This window comes from Camelus ferus, chromosome 35 (genome assembly GCF_009834535.1).
Source record: "Camelus ferus isolate YT-003-E chromosome 35, BCGSAC_Cfer_1.0, whole genome shotgun sequence".
Lineage (NCBI taxonomy): Eukaryota > Metazoa > Chordata > Mammalia > Artiodactyla > Camelidae > Camelus > Camelus ferus.
Window position 1 is genome coordinate 12,909,535 of NC_045730.1, and position 17,096 is coordinate 12,926,630.

General features: G+C 39.6%; 1 protein-coding gene and 1 pseudogene across 8 annotated transcripts in view; one reads left to right on the forward strand and one right to left on the reverse strand.

Annotated features, from left to right (window-relative positions):
* CACNB2 (calcium voltage-gated channel auxiliary subunit beta 2) overlaps nucleotides 1–17,096 on the forward strand; it is a 347,729-nt gene that overhangs the window by 171,346 nt on the left and 159,287 nt on the right. Inside the window, exon 1 of one of the 8 annotated variants that reach the window (XM_014563778.2) lies at nucleotides 13,097–13,531. The exons of the other annotated variants lie outside the window; for them this stretch is intronic. Within the exon in view, the coding sequence (XP_014419264.1) occupies nucleotides 13,481–13,531 (51 nt within the window). The 5' untranslated portion in view covers nucleotides 13,097–13,480. Of the gene's footprint in view, nucleotides 1–13,096; nucleotides 13,532–17,096 lie in introns of those variants that run through there. 8 annotated transcript variants of the gene reach the window in all.
* Nucleotides 7,128–10,170, reverse strand: LOC116661465 (annotated as a pseudogene).

Genomic DNA, 17,096 nt, shown 5'->3' on the forward strand with positions numbered 1-17,096 from the left:
AGCTCTGAAATCAAAATCTTCTTCCAGAGTGGCTTTGCTCAGCCTTGGTTATCCAAAGTGCAATTTGATGTTGACCCATCTCTGCTCCTTCTCAGTAATTTATACAAGAAAAGGCAAGAGCAGAAGGTCTGCGGTGTTATCGTCCAGGGGGAAGAGCAGATGGGACTCCCATCAGGATGGGTGTGCCCTCTGACTGCATTAGATTACATACTGCAAGTAAACCAGATCTATTCTGATGCTGAATAAGCTGAGCTCACTTGGAGGGAGTTCTACCTTAAGATAGCCCCATCTTCCTTTGGACTGTGGTAGCTTACTCCTCTAACCACTGCATACAGTTCAGTGTTTTATTTATAGTTCTTCACATTAACTCAGTGAGTACAAAATACCGATTTTTAAAAAGCATTTCCCTAAGCCACCCTTCCTTGAAGACTAATGAGTCAAATTTCCATGATATGAAAAAGTGATATTCTAGAACATTCCTGATTTGTTCATTCCATTTGGGATCAGGCCTTAAAATGTGTTTTTATGTTATTCCAAATCACCTGTGGATTTCAGAGTCCCCATCAAGTGACCACAAAAGAGCATGCCTGTTCTAGAAAGAACATGTATTTTTCATAAGGATATCCATTGCATGTTCATAATGAAAACAAGCCAGTTCTCTTTAGACTCATTTCTTCAGTCTCCAAAATATCAGATGGACTTCAAGGCTATCTTGGGGAAGTATGCGCATCTGGAAATACTAAATTGCCCCAGCAGTGTTTTTAATGACCACATTCATGCCTGGACTCTACGGAGGGCAGAAGGTTAAAAGACTCCCTGAACGACTTCCTCTCTGAATCAGCAGCATTCAGCCTGCTGGGTCCTCTGGAATCAGGACTGAGTGGGGACTGGCAGGGCTGGTCGGAGACTTTGGGGCACAGGAAACTTGTGGCAAAGATGCAAGTGAAGGCAGAATGGGAATTGAAGACAGATCCGAAGTGCCATAGGTTGGAGGCAGAGAGGTAAGACGCAACAGGAAAAAGAAGAGCTTCTGGTAGGGAGCTGGTGAGATTCTGCAGCCAGTTCTGAAAAGAGAGCCTAAAAAGATCCAAGACACCTGGAGACAGGGTATGTCATGGCAGCCTCCAGCCAACAGTCTCAGGGTGTTAAAAGACATCAAATGCTAGATTTCATGGTATAAGTTCAAGGACTACAAGAATTCAAGGTTCAAAGGCTGAATGATGAACCAGCAAAGTGGTAGAGAAAACAGGAGATTCATGTGGCCCTAAAGCAGTAGTTTCCTATCTTGGCTGCACATGAGAATCACCAGGGGAGCTCTTCAAACTCCACATGCCCAAGCTGCATCCCAGACCAAATAAGCCAGAACCTCAGGGGGTGGAATTCAGGCACCTAAAGGTCCCCAGTGATTCCACTTTGGGGCAGAGCTGAGAACCTCTGGTTTCAGGCAAGTGGGAGTGTTTACCTGGGTGTTTTTGGACTGGTTTACCCACTTCTGTACCCTGTGCATCCTAAGTCACAGGTCCATCACAATTTTACTTCAGAATACTTAGATTTAAGTTATGCAGTTTGTCCGTACATACAGTTAGGCAGTTCTGCTAACCAGGTCTCAACACATATCATCAAAGACTGGGGCTCCTATAACCAACAGCTCCTTCTGTCACCCCAATTTAAAAGGGATATATATCTTGCAAAAACCAAAACTCCAATTCAAAAAGATGCATGCACCCCAGTGTTCATAGCAGCACTGCAGCACTATTTATAATAGCCAAGACATGGAAACAACCCAAGTGCCCATCAACAGATGATTGCTCTAAGAAGATGTGGGGTGTATATATATATATATATATACACACACTGTGGAATATTACTTATCCATAAAAAAGAATGAAATATTGCCATTTGCAGCAATATGGGTGGACCTAGAGAATATTTAGTGAAGTAAGACAAAGACAAACACTGCATGACATCATTTATATGTGGAATCTGAAAAGTAATACAAATAGATCTATATATAAAACAGAAACAAACTCAGACATAGAAAACCAATTTATGTTACCAAAGGAGAGGGGCAGGGAGGACAGATTAGGGGAACAGGATTAACAGATACAAACTACTATACATAAAATAGGTAAGCAACAAGGATTTACCATATAGCACAGGGAATTATATTCAATATTTTATAATAATATATAATTATAATAGAATATAATTGGAAAAAATAACTGATTCATTATGCAGTATATCTGAAGTTAACATAATATTGTAAATCAACTATACTTCAATTAAAAAAAAAGCCCAGTGTGAAATACAAAGACATTTATCCTTAAGAGACAGACTCCTTACACTGAAGTAGACATAGATCTGGGATCAGTAAAACACGTCACTCTTTTATCTGGGGTTAGACAGACTGCAGGGCTCCTGACCTATTTGTGTGGACCAAACCCTAGGTTGGAGATTTGTAGTATATGATCTCATTTGATATTCAGAGGATAAGGAAACAAATCCTTCACATCTCCCAAATACTTATTTTTACAGTATCCCCAGTTTTTCATCTGGTACTCGGAGAAGAATTTTGACTTCACAGACCTTCTGAGATGGTCTCAGGGTCCTCATGCCCCACTTTGAGAACCACTGACCTGGGAAATGTGCATCCTGAAGGAAGTCACAGATAGAAATCTTTTCCAGTTCTCACTTGTGGTCGAGCTATATGCTCTACCTTTTGCTTGCGCTTACAAGGACTTTGTTTTTGCTTTTAATTGCCTCCCTAATCCTTTCTTCACTCAGCTGTGATACAGGATAGATTCAGATTAAATGTGTGTATCCCGGGCCTTGGAGGGTTAAATACTACTGATGTGGATACACAGCCATATTACAAAAAAGAATGAGAAACAGGAAGAAAAAAAAAAAAACTTCATCCAAATCAAGTGCTAAGCAGTGTGTTTCATCACATTTTAAAACATGAAGGGTTCTGCTTGTAATATATCCCAAAGTTCCACAAACAAAACAAATAGTCTCAAGTTATTCTTCTCAAAAAAGCAAATCATGACTCATGGCTATAGTGTTTTTAAAATGTGGTTGGAATATTTTTTTTTCTTAGAGTTAGTACTCCTAAGTCACCTCTTACTATAAAAATCGTGGAGTGGGGAGATACCTGCTTAAAACATGTTTGTGTTTGTTGTCAAAGTCAGGGGGTAAACAATTACATTTTTGTGATTTACATAAATTTACATCTAGGAAGTAGGATTCATTTTACTGCTTCATTGGAGAATTAGTAAAGTGAAATTATGGTAAGAACCATTACATTTTAGCACCTGATCTTATTTTTAACAATCCTATATATTCTCTTTCGTAATACCTTTATCCCCAATTCATTTCTTCCCCCAGATCTATATTCTTTATCTCTTTATTTTCTTCTACTGTATTGAATTTATAAATTCATGCTTTTAAAACTTAAGAGGTTCATCAGAGAATAGTATTGGTTGCCAGGGGCAGTGGACAGGGGGTGGGGGGGTAGAATAGGGAGAGGTCGATAAAAGGGTACAAACTTTGAGCTGTGACATGAATAAGTCTAGGATCTAATGTAAAACATGGTGACTACAGTTGATAACACTGTATTGTATAACTGAAATTTCCTGAGAGTAGAATTCAAATGTCCTCACTACCCCCACTTCACCCCCCAAAAAAGAGGTAAATATGAGAGATAATAGATATATTAATTATATACTTGGTGGAGAGAACCCTTTCACAATGTGTGTGTGTGTGTGTACCATATATATGTATATATATATCACAATATGTGTGTGTGTGTGTATATATATATATATATATATATATATATATATATATATATATATATATATCAGCTACTGTAAATAATGCTGCAGTGAACATTGGTGTGCAGCCTAAGTGTCCATCAATAGACAAATGGATAAAGAAGATGTGGTATACATACAACCAAATATTACTCAGCCACAAAAAGCAAAAAATGAAATCTTGCTATTTGTGACATGATAGGTGGATCTAGAAGGTATTATACTAAGTGAAATAAGTCAGGCAGAGAAAGACAAATGCTGTAGAATCTCATTTATATGTGGATTCTAAAAAACAGAACAAACAAAACAAAACAAAACAAACACAGACTCATAGATACAGAGAACAAGCTGGTTGTTGCCAGAAGGGTGGGAGTGGGCAGAGAGGAAATAGGTGAAGGGGATTAAGAGGTATAAACCTCCAGTTCTAAAATAAATAAGCCACTAGGATATAAAATACAGCATAAGGAATATGGCCAATAATAGTGTCATAACTTTGTATGGGGACAGATAGTTACTAGACTTATTGTAGTGATCATTTCACAATGAACGCAAATGTCAGATCACTGTGTAGTATACCGGACACTAACATAATATTGTATGTCAGTTATGTTTCAATTAAATAATGTATATGTATATCAAATCACCAAGATGTACACTGTAAATACCTTACAATTTTATATGTCAGTCATATGTCAGTAAAACTGGAATTTTAAGAAAAAGAATCAGAGATTCTTTTTAATGATAATGCAAGTAAATCATTAAAATAACCTTCATTACTTAATACTTGAAATGTTTGGCAGATTCCGTTATGTGTAGATATTGCATAATCAAATGCAAAGGCAGTTAGATATCAAGTCATTCCTTCCAGGACTCATTATGTCAACGGCTTTAGGTTTAAATAAAAATTAGGTGAAAGTTCAGGTAACTAAGAAAGTATCAGTTATTCTGACTGATTTTTTTAACCTAAATTAACTGTGAATGTCCTAGAGATAATAGTTGGTAGTTCTGAGAGTATTGCATAAAATCTTTTCCATTGAACATGTTTAGTAGAATAACATTGTAGAGCAATGAGTGGTGGGACCAAGTACTTAACCTCTCTCGAGTGATGAGTTGAACAATCTCTATTGACATTGGAGGACTTTGAGGCTTTAGGCATATGAAGTAACTTAACCAGCTAGTTAATGGAAGCAGAGCTGAGACTAACTCAATTCTCCTGACTGTGCATCTAGTGTAGTCTCTCCACTTTGCCGAGTGGACTTCCTGATTTTACTGGACTGTGGGCCGATCATGACTCTAACAGCAATGGAGGTGATGTTAAAGCTGAAATTGATAAGGTCGACAAGCTGTACATTCTCCCCTCACTCTAATGCAAAGGCAAGCATGGTGGAAAAAATCAGTTGATAAGGTGCCTTCAACTATTGCTCTGGGCTCTAAGGAAAATCAAATAGGGTAACGTGATGGAGAGTGGCTCCCTCTTGGTCCTGGAGGTCAGGGCTTCTTCAAGGAGATGAATTTTGAATTGAGACCTGAATGTGTGAAAGGGAGGTAGCCAGGCTTGTGTCAACAGGGAGAGCATTCCAGGTGGATGGCAGAGCAAGTGCAGAGCCCCAGCACAGGCACGTGCTTGGCATGGTCTGCAGACAGAAGGGAGGCCAGTGTGAGAGTGCCAGGGCAGAGGGACGGCAGCTGAGGTCAGGGATGTGGCCAGGAGCCAGTTCTCCCTGGGTTCTGCACACGAGGGTTTTATCAGGTGCAGTGAGACGCTCTTAAGAGATATTAAGCAGCAGAGTGATGGGAGTGAATTCATGCTTTAAAAAAAAAAAAAAAAAAAAAAAAAAGACCACTACAGCTGCTGTATGGAGATCGGATAGCAGCCCTGTAGTGAGTTCAGGGCTCTTGCAAAGGAGATGAGAGAGGTGACACAAGCTGGCTGTTCATGGATGGGACTTGCTGATGAGTTTTTGGGCTGGAGTAGGAAATAATTGTTCCTTCAACACAAGTGAGAAGTGGAAAATTCAGGAGGAAAATCATTAAGATAGCAGAATAAAGAAGGGCTGGAAGAAGAGGATTGAAAAATGGGACCAGAGTGGATATCTCAAAAACAGTGAACAACAGCAACACAGTGTGAACCTTCCTAATCTCCCCTACACACCTAACAGTGAATAACTCAATGGCAGTTGTCTTAAGGGGAGACACTGAAACTTTAAGCATGGTGTCTTGACTTCCATAAATCCACTCAACTACTACAGAAAGTAACAGTTTTTTTTTTAAACCTAATGCTAGAAATACATTTAATGATATGGAAAGAGTTTTACTATGTTAAATGTAGGTTGCAAGTACCAAAAAAATTACAAACTACACCTTTCAGGATCAAATTTACAATGGGACAGATCCATGGTGGGGATAACGAAGTCAAAGGGCCTCCTCTCCCCAAAAAACCACTCCTCCTACCATTATTCCTAGAATTGTTCAAGGTGGCAGCTTGGATGTAGATAACATTACTGTGGCTCTTCATTAATAACAATACTCAAGTCTGTTTTCAATTATATTTTACCCAATAATGGAGGAAGGAGAGGGCGGTGCAGGAGAGGGTCCATTTCGGTTCTTGTAGTTGGTTGGTTGTGATATGTTTGAAATTAACAGGTCTCAAAAAGGAAGTTGTTTAGCCAATGTAAATTCTGAGCTAATGATAAAGCACGTAATATGTAAAAAAGACAGCTATTTTATCAAGGAGAGAAGAGGGGCAAAAAGCCAACTGAGTTCTCCTTGCTGCTAAATTTTTTATGAAACAAAAAGAGAGGACCTTTATTTGAGTGGCTCTGATTTAAATGAAGATTCTCTCCTCATCTTCATCTAAATGAACTCAGGGCAGGTTTGATAATGGGTAATTTAGGAAAATAAAATCTGAAGAAGGAAATTCAGTTGTACAGCTCTTTGGGTTAAATGGCATAGCTTTGGGACAAAATTGCTTTGCTTTTGTTTATATTCTCAGTCCATAAGCAATCGCTCTGTTGGAATTGTCACATGAAGTAAAAAAAAAAAAAAATTAAATTTATTAGTGCTTACATCTTGGAAAGAAAACTCAGTTGTGGATGTGACTGTTTTCATTTCATTTTTTGTTTGGGGTTTTTGTTTTGTTTTGTTTTGTTTTTTTACTGTGACATTTGAAATTGTTTCCTATTTTTACTGCTTGAGCAAACAATGTGTTTGGCTGTTATTTACCAAAAACACATGTGAGACTTAAGAGTGTACACACACACTAGAGATTTGTTTTGCTGTTGTGATTCACTGTCTGGTTAATGCATGCCATAATTATCCATATTTGTACCCACATCATGGCCTTTTGTAATCAAAGACAACTATTGATGGCATCAGCTCTAAACTGGGGTGTGATCAAGGGAATTTTTTTCAAAATCCTTGCTGGTTAGGTAAACAGTCTGGACTTTGAAGTCTGGAGTGGCCATTTGAAATATGTGACCTCCAAAATTCTGCTTTTTTTTTTGTCTCCTGGCAACAAAACATATTTAAACTTTGGCCACCACCTCCTCATCCAGAAAGGTCTGCTGCTGTTTTAAAGTTTAAAACAACACATGGGAAAGTTGTCTCAGATTGAGGATTTGGGATCCCCGAAGCTGTCTTCCCTGCCTTTTTTGTTTACATAGACAGACAATAACAATTCTGACTACAAATACAATAATAAAAAGAACTCCTCTCTTGGCAGATTAGCAAGCATGCATCTTTGGTTATAAAGATAGCACTCGAAGGGTCGTCTCATTATAATGTCACTTTCATTAAACCTTTTTCACAATTTAGCAAACACTTGGCAGTCAAGTTGGAGGCGAGGTAGAAGGCGATTGGAAACAAGTTTAAGGAAAAGTATTAGGGATATGCGTGCCAGTAAGGACTGCAGAAACCTCAGGTCCTTCCATCTGAAATCTGACACTGAGCTACTCCAATGGTCTCTGTGGGCTCCTCCTGTAGAAAATCACAGAATAACCAGGCACGTGGCCAGATTCCAGGGGCTGCTTCAGAGATGCTGCAAAGTCATAGTGGGTCTGCTTCTCCTGTCCCCCCCACTTTGCCTCTCCAGCCCCCTCTCCCACTTCAACCTGAAGTGGATCCTGGTAGGATTGGAATTTCATGCTGTGTCATCTTGGGTTAAAATGTACAGTACTTCACATGGATGGCATTGGCACAAAGGGCACCTTCAAGTTATGCAGATTCAGCATTATTGCACTTGAGCTGGATGGTTCTTTGCTGTGGGGGGAGGGGGGTGACCCGTGCGTTGTAGGGTGCTGAGCAGCATTCTGGGCTTCTGCCCACCAGATGCCAGTAATCAGCCACCCCTCTGCGTGCCCCAGTCAAAAATATGTCCCTCGACATTGCTAAAGTTCCCTGGGGGTGCAGTCCCCTCCAGCTGAGAACTATTTGAGTTATAGCAAGGAAAATTAGTATTTATTTGGCATCTCAGATGTGCCAGATATAGACTAGGTGTTTTATGTTATCCTGATAATATCTTTTGAAGTCTTATCTCCTTTCTATAGATTGGGAACCCAAGGGAAGACAAGGATATAGTGTTGTTGTTATTTTTTGTTTTTTGGGGTTTGGGTTTTTTTTTTTTTGGTTCCTTCTTTATTTTCCAGTACTTGACAATGAAAATGCATTATAACCAGAGAACTTATTCTCAGTTAGTTCCATTAATTTATACCTCAGTTATCTCCATGGCTGTTTTTCTTTCTCAATAGTCTGTCACTGATGCCTGCACCTCATTCTCAATCTCTCTTCTTCATCTTTTCTCTTCATGCTCTCCCCAGAGTCCTCAAGAAAATATCCCTCAGTCCCATTTGAAGGCAAGAAAATATGCTAGTTAATGTGTGAAAAGAATGATACCTGTAACAAGGAAATACCATTGTTTAGTATTAGAGAGTTTATAGGTGCTTGGGAAGGCACTGAGATCTGTGTATGTTCCATTCAGAATTTCCATCCTTATCCTCTTCTTGTTCAAACCCCAGGTGTTTTTTTGTCTTTTGTTTTTGGGGGTTTTTTGTTGTTGTTGGGTTGTGTGTGTGTGTGTGTGTGTGCCTGAAATCAGTATTAGTTAAACATTTTTCCACTGTAGTGGCATTTTAGTGACATTATAAGTTCACATGGGGCTAGACTTGGCTTACTTACTTACTTATTTTTTTGAGGGGGAGAACATCTGTCTATTTGAGGCACCAAAGCAGCAGGGGGTTCCAGTGGGGTGGGGGCTGCAGTTGGATTTGGGGGTGGGAGCAGATTCCTGAGTCAGCAGCCTAGACGTGGGACCAGTGGAAGCTCTGTGCCCTAAAAGGCTGCCCTTGGAGTAATGAAATAAGGGGTACAGAGATGCCAGGGGAAAGGGGCTTGGGGATTCCAATGCCTACCCCAACCCCCCTCTCCCAAACCTGGGGCCCATAGGGCCCCACACACACATGCTGGGCAGGGCGCACTGACCACACACCTGTCCACACAGCACATCTTCCATACCTGGGTGTGGACAGGGCCTGGACAGGGCAGGCCTGGGGCTTAGGTGCCCCTCCCAGTGTGTCCCCGGGACCCTCAGGCTCCGTTACCAGATTCCCCCAGGAAGGCTGACCTGGAAGTAAGGGCAGCTGACTGACCTGCCTGTGAGGACCCAGAGCCAGGCAGAGGGGGTGATAGGGAGGGTGAGAAGTCAGAGGAGGAGGCTTCGAGATCCCCGAGAGTCCAGGAGGGGCTGCGCTTTCCTTCCTTCCTGAGCTTCAGGGGTCTGGGCTGGGCACAGGGTCCCGACGATCAGGGGCCAAGCCGCAGCAGGGCGGACAGCAGGCTGAGCAGGAGCCCAAGGCCCAGCACGCGGGTGCTGGCCCGCAACCCGCCATCGGCCGCACTGACCCTGCACGGGAAGCTCTGGCAGCAGTGGGTACCCACGGACGCTACTCCAAGATTGACGCTCGGGCCGGGGCAGGTCGGGCAGCAGCCCTTGTTCGGGGTGCAGCCAAAGTCCGCCGTGTTCCCGATGCCAGCGGATGCAGATACGGTCACGCAGCAGTTGTCGGAGTCGGAGCAGACGGTGGGCTTCAGGCAGTACCAACTGCTTATTCTTGCAAGAGAAGCACACCAGGGAGCGGGCTCGCTCCACACCCAGGAGGGCAGCCAGCAGCACCGACAGGAAGACCTTCATTCTGGAGCGGACAGGCGTCTGGGGCCTCACGAACCCGAAGAAGTGAGCCCTGCTCGCAGGCGGACGCAGGTGTCCGGCCTGGCCGCGCTGCTCAGCCCGTGCCCGAGCCCGAGCCCGAGCCCGAGGAAGCCCACATCCAGCTACTTACTTATTTTTAGAGGAAGCACTGGGGAGCCCAGGACCTTGTGCATGCTAAACATGTACTCTACCACTTGAGCTATACCCTCCCGCTATGTGGGGCTAGACTTGGAATGCTAGCCACCATATATGCCATTGTCAGAAAAGAAACTATGTTTCAAATTGAAAACTGGTGTCCAAGTATAAATTTTTCAATCATTTCAGAATGTTTCTCTCAAATAGAAAATGAATATGTGCTAAAAAAAATTTTTTTTTAATTCATGGAAGGAACCAGCATGATGGTAAAGCCTGTTTAAAAGATTATGGGGAGAGACAGAAGTATTTATAGCCATTGAAAGAAAGAATACTGGGCTAAGATTTTTAAATTCGATACAGAACTGGTTAATCCTCTATGGGCAATAAAAAGGTAATTTGTGCGCTTATCTTTTATACAAGGCAGAAATCATTAGCACTTCTGTTAGACAAATTTGTTTTTGCTGGACAAATTCATTTGCATTTCTATCAGTTTTCTACAAGTTAATATCTACCCTCACAGAGTTGTAAAATATCCTAATCCATAGGAATTACTGAGTTAAACAAAGGTTTCTTTTTTCTTTCTTTCTTTTTTTTTTTTTTTTTGAAAGGAAAGATTTCTTTATTCAGGAGGCCAGCAACCCATGGAGAAGATGGTCTCATGTCCAAAACCAGCTCCCCAACAAAGGTTTCTAATTTCCCTAGAAAGTTAGGTAATCCTTGGCTGCCTGTTAGATACTTAAGAAAAAAATTTTTTTGAGGTTGAAAACGTAATATAAACCTATTGTAGAAAGTTTTAAAAATACTAAATTTTTAAAAGGACAGAATATAACCATGCTCAAAACCACTATCCAGTTGCAAGCAGTATAAATAGAATTCATATGTTTCCTTACAACATTTTTTCTAAATATTTTTAACAGTGGAGTGAGTATTGTGGGAAAAAAGCTGGCAGGCTACTTTTTTTCTTTTCGTTACTCTCAAAGGTTGTATCATATATCTATCATTTTAATGTCTATATTATTGATTTGGCATATTTTGTATCATGATTCTTTTTCACTATTTTTCCTAATTCACTTATGATGAGCTTTTTTCAAAATATAAAATAGCATAGACAACAATATAATGACCCATGGTATAGATACAACCTAGTTTAAGAAATAAAATATCATTCATAGAGTTACCCCTTCTTCCCACTAACCTTCCACATGGTCTCAAATCTGGATGGAACCACTTTTCTATATTTGGTACTTGTTTTCATATTTATCTTTATACTTGTACTGCCTGCATAAAGTATATGGTATTTTTGCTTATTTTCAAACTTTACTCAAATCATATCATAAGTTCTTTTTTTAATTAAAGTATAGTCAGTTACAATGTATCAATTTCTGGTATATAGCGTAATGTTTCAGTCATACATATACATACATATTTTCATACTCTTTTTCATTATAGGTTACTGCAAGATACTGAATATAGTTCCCTGTGCTATACAGCAGAAACTTGTTTATCTATTTTATATATAGCAGTTAATGTTTGTGAATCTTGATTCTTAATGTATTAAGTTTCTGCAACTTGCTTTTTTTCTATCAGCCTGTTTGTGAAGATTTATCCATGTTGTTACTTGAAATTCATTCACTTTTTGTGCCGAATAGTGTCTCCAGCTTTGTCTATCCACTTTTCCTGTTGATATACATTGAGGTTGGTTTCCACTTTTTACTGTAACTCCCATGTTGCTAGGGACATTCTGTACATATATCTCCCTGTGTACTCATGTGAGGGCTTCTCTGGGTACCTAGTGAGTGATGGGATACCAACCAATGGAGCATTCACATCTTCAACCTCATTGCATTCTGCCAAGCCTCTACATGACTATACCAATTTATACTCCCACCAACAGTGCATGGAAGTCTGGTTGTTCTTCGTGAGAAGTCAGCAAACCTTCTCTGTGAAGGACCAAACAGGAAAGATTTAAGCCTTGGTGAGCTACGTGGTCTCTGTCACAACTGCTCAACCCTGCCATTGTAGCGCAAAACCCCTCCATGGACAATTCATAAATGAATGAGTATGACCATGTTCTAATAAACCTTTATTTAAGGCCACTGAAATCTGAACTCCATGTAATTTTCATGTCACACAATACAATTCTTCTTTTGTTCTTTTTTTTCAACCATTTAAAAATATAAAACACATTCTTAGCTTGCGGGTTATACAAAACAGATGGCTGGATAGATTTGGCACCTGAGCATAGAGTTTGCCAACCCCCGCTTAACATCCTCTCCAAGATGTGGGGTTTTCAGATATCCTAAATGTTTCCACTGCACTGGGTGTGAAATGGTAAATTGTGAATTTAATTTGTACTCCTGATTAGTAGTGAAGTGTCAAGCATTTTATCATGTTTATTGGCCACCAGGATTCTCTCTTCAGTGATTTATCTCTTTGTGGATTTTTTTCCCCTTTGGTCTGTCTTTTTCTGTTTTGTTTTGTTTTGTTTTTTCTCTTTTTTTAGATTGTGGGTCTTTTATTTATTGACTTACAGGAGTTCTTGCTGTTTTCTGGCTAGTAATCCTTTGTTGTGTGCTTTGCAAATGTCCTCAGAGTACTGTGGTTACCATTTCACTTTTGCAAGGTATCTTTTGATGAATAAAGTTTTTGAATTAAAACTAGATGTGTCCAAGTGATGCTTATTTGACTGTGTGAATGAAAGTTTATAGTTTTATATGTACACATTGTTTTTTATATACACATTGAAACCAGGAAAGGAAACCACGAAAGGAAGATATCACTTTCTTGGGTGAGGAGAGGAAATATTTCTTCACTGGTTGGAAGTCGAAGAAGGTTCTTGCTCTAATTCCAGACTCTTTTTCAGGCCAGTCATTTCCTTGCAGGCCAACATTTGTGCACCCTGTCATTCTGCAGTGAAGACAGTGTCTTTAAGCACAGCCTTGGCTGGGGCTGCCGGAAGGCGGGCATCTGATATTAATGAAATGTTACTTTCTTTGCTTTCACAAGTTTGCAGGCTTCTTTCTTCCAAGCCAGCTGACGTAATTCAGAGTAGAAAAAAGACCCTCCCACTTTGTGTTTGCTCATTGACTTTGATGGGCTCCTCTGCCTGCCTGAGAGGTTCTGGAACAGAGTGAACCGGTTGTAATCTGCAGAACTTTGGAAAGTCACACTGGCTAAGGCAGCACACCCCCAAGCCAGCAAGGAAAAGGACAGGAGTGGAAATGCTGGTCAGCACAGGACTTGGCTGCCTTAAGTTCTGTTTCTGAGTTCTGGCTCCCCCTGCGAAGGCTGATCCCTCTGGAAAGCTGGACCCACTTGGAACCGGGCTGTTATGTTTGACAGACGCCTCATGTCTCCTCAGACTAAGTGCCTTCTTCCTGGGGTAAGCATGTGGGCAGGGAGGTAGGCCAGATGCACGGTGTGGTTTAGGGAAAACAGGCATGGGCTGAATTGTTGATGAACTCGAGTTAAAATCGCATTAGTTGCTTCGCTTTTGTAACGCTTTTCTTATCTTGCCGGCAATGTTGTCTACACAGTGTTAATTCATAACTGCAGGTAGTCTAAGCAAAGAAAACCGTAGCTTTGGTTTTAAACTGTGTCTTACTGAGATCAATGTAAAGTAGCTGCGGGGAGAGACAGGGAGGCAGAGAAACTTGGTGGAAAATGAAAATGCTCTTTTCCAGCTGCAGGCCGTCACTTGTCACATCGTGGACAGCCTGGTCACGGAGCTTTTTTGTTTCTGAGGCCTTTTCTGTGTAACCCAGAATGAAGTGACTTCCTGTGTTGCCACAATTAAGATGTAATTGCTGTTTGTCATGTTAAAGGTTTATTTTTTTTTAAAGACAGAAGAACTTATTTACAAAACAGAAATAGACTCACAGACATAGAAAACAAACTTATGGTTACCAGTGGGGAAGTGGGGGAAGGGATAAATTGGGAGTTTGAGATTTGCAGCTACTAACAACTATATATAAAATAGATAAACAACAAGTTTCTACTGTATAGCACAAGGAACTAAATTCAATATCTTATAGTAACTTATCATGAAAGAGAATATGAAAAGAAATATATGTATGTGTATGTATGACTGAAACATGCTGTACATGAGAAACTGACACATTGTAACTGACTGCACTTCAATTATAAAAAAAATTTTTTTTAATTTAATGAAATACAGAAATGAGAGTCCAAGGTTTAAAATACTTAAGCAGAGAGTTTTACCACACAAAGATTGGATGTTTGGATGTTTGGATTTGGTTTAGAACCTTTAAAGAAAAGATCGTATCATTATTGGTGACCTTCTAGGGAAGGATTTAGGAAGAAAGTAAATAATTCTAGAACCAAATGTCAGTCATAGCCTATAAAAATCATAAGGTTACAGGTATCTGAGCTAACAGGACATGAAAATATCATTTTAGAATCAAGAAAGTACAACTTGTCTAAAAATCCTTTCTAGGTTACCGCTTTTATTTCCATTTGTGGCAACCTACACTAAATTTAGTTGAACAGAGAAAAAAAATGCTTGCAAAGAAATATACGCAGTGTGGCAATCATTTGTTCTGTGTTGTATCATCAAAAGTAGAGCACAGTCAGTAAGCAGTGAGCTCTACTTTGTTTAATTTATGTGATTTCAAAGCTCTTTTATTCTATTTCATTTAAAATTTTCCAAAGATACAGCTTTTCTTGCTTGTGGTGTTCCCCACTAGATTTTAACTACTTCAATTATATTTCTTTAGGCTCCAACGTGTCTGCTAATGTCTACACTAATTATAAAGGATTTCTGGGTGTTAGACACTTCACAGGTTTCGGAGCTTTTCCAATGCCACTCACATTTAATTCGTAAATTGGTCAATACATGTTTGTTTTGAAGGGCATCTGGAATAATCACTTCCCATACACTTGCCTGCTTTCCAAGAATATTATCAGACATTAAATATCTGCTTTAGTAGTTTCTACAGAGGAATTCTGTTATGAATTAGAAAAATGTTTAATCTACAACCCAAACTGCCAAGTATCCAAATTGCCAGATACTTTCCACTGATCATTTTGACTATTTTCAGCCATGAATTGGGGCACAAAAATGTCACAGTTTTTTCATTGGAATGCCAATTAAAAAAAAAAAACTGGCATTCTGGACTAGTGATTCTGGTCTATATGTTTTGATGTGATTCTAGACTAGTTACTTGAATAGTTTATCCTATAGTTAATTTCAGTTCTGTCTTGTATGATGAAGAATCTGCACAAGAATGTTTACCCTTTTAAACATCCTCTGTCCCATCCTAGCTTTTTATTTCCTAAAGCTTAGTCACTCCTCTTCTTAACTAATGCTTGTGTTTGGATAGGGCTGATAAACACATGGACTTTTGTTTTAATGATTAAGTTTTAAAATAAATCTTTATGAAGCCTTGTTCTAGAGGATTAAGAGGTATTAACTACCAGTTACAAAATAAATAAGCCACAGGGATGTAATATACAGCATAGGGAATACAGTCAATATTTTATAATAACTTTGTATAGTATGTAACCTGTAAAAATATTGACTCAGTATGTTGTACTCCTGAAACTAATGTCATATTGTAAGTCAGCTATACTCCAATAACAAAGACTATTGCATCCCCACTTAACACTTTTATCTAGTCATTCTCAAAGTTCCCCAGTGGCAGAAGCTTTCCTTTCAATTTGGACAGTAATGTAAATGGGGAGAATTTTTAAGAATAGGTGTATCTATATTTAGGTGTGTGCGTATACGTGTTGTGGAATAACTTTCTGAGGACGCCGAGTAAACTATGCGGTCTTTATTTTTGTTCTAATCGAGTATGTTTTTATTAGCACTTGTGCTTTCTGAAGACACTCCAAACCCCAAATGCATAACAGCACGTTTGGAAATTGTACATTTAATTCTCATCTTGCAATAAAATCAAGTGAATACACCAGTGGAATCTGGTATAGGTGATTACTTTGTCCTTGCCAAGGGCAAAAAAAAAAAAAAAAAAGCCTCTGGCTGGTATGCAGGATACTTGCTATCTCTTTATGGATTCTGGTATAGTTGTGGTAAGTTTCTCCAGCATAACATCCTTAATGTCTGCAGCTCGTGCCACTATTCTCAGACCCAGATGGCCTCTCCCTTCATCACCTTTCTTTCCTTCATCCCAGCAAAAATGATCTCTCAGATTTGTATAGGTTTTTCCACTTATTTAGTCACGTTACCTATAATTTCAGCTTATTCTGACTGTGGTTAAGAGCAAGTGTAGTGGCACAGTGAGACTTGACTTTGAATACACCACCGTTCCCTAATAACTCTGTGACTTGCTCAGTTTTATCTTCTCTGAGCCTCTGTGTTATCATCTGTAAAATTAGGAATAGTAGTATCTATGTCTCCAGGTGTTTGTGAGCACTAAAAAAAAAAATCCCAGGGCATATAGACTTCTTAGCATCAGACCTACAGTTATTAAGGGAATGCACGTACCTACCTACATATTTTGTAATGGCTAATGATGAAAGAATTCAGATCTGAGATCCCAAACTCTGATATCTAGAAGAGGCAGCAGAGGAAAGTTGTGAGGTGTCTCTTGTTTGCATATTGGAAGAAAGATACAAAGATTAAAAGTAAGTAACAACCCTGTGAAGTGGGACTCGTAACTGGCTAAGTGTGGATCCAGTATCAGAGAGCTGGGAGGGGAGGGCAAGTATAAACCCTCGGAAGCTATATGCAAATATTTGCATCTATGTATATATGAACATCTTCTAACACCGGCAGGTTCTCAAGGTGGCCCTCAACTCCCAAATGGTAAAGACCCACAGCTCCTAAAATGGGAGTAAGCCCGAGAGAACAAAAGATATGATAGAGGTTAAATATTCTAAGAAGTGTCGTAATTTAAAAATTTTTACTTTCTTTCTCTTTTCCTTTATATTGTTATGCAGTTTAGGGGAGGAAAAAAAAAAAGATA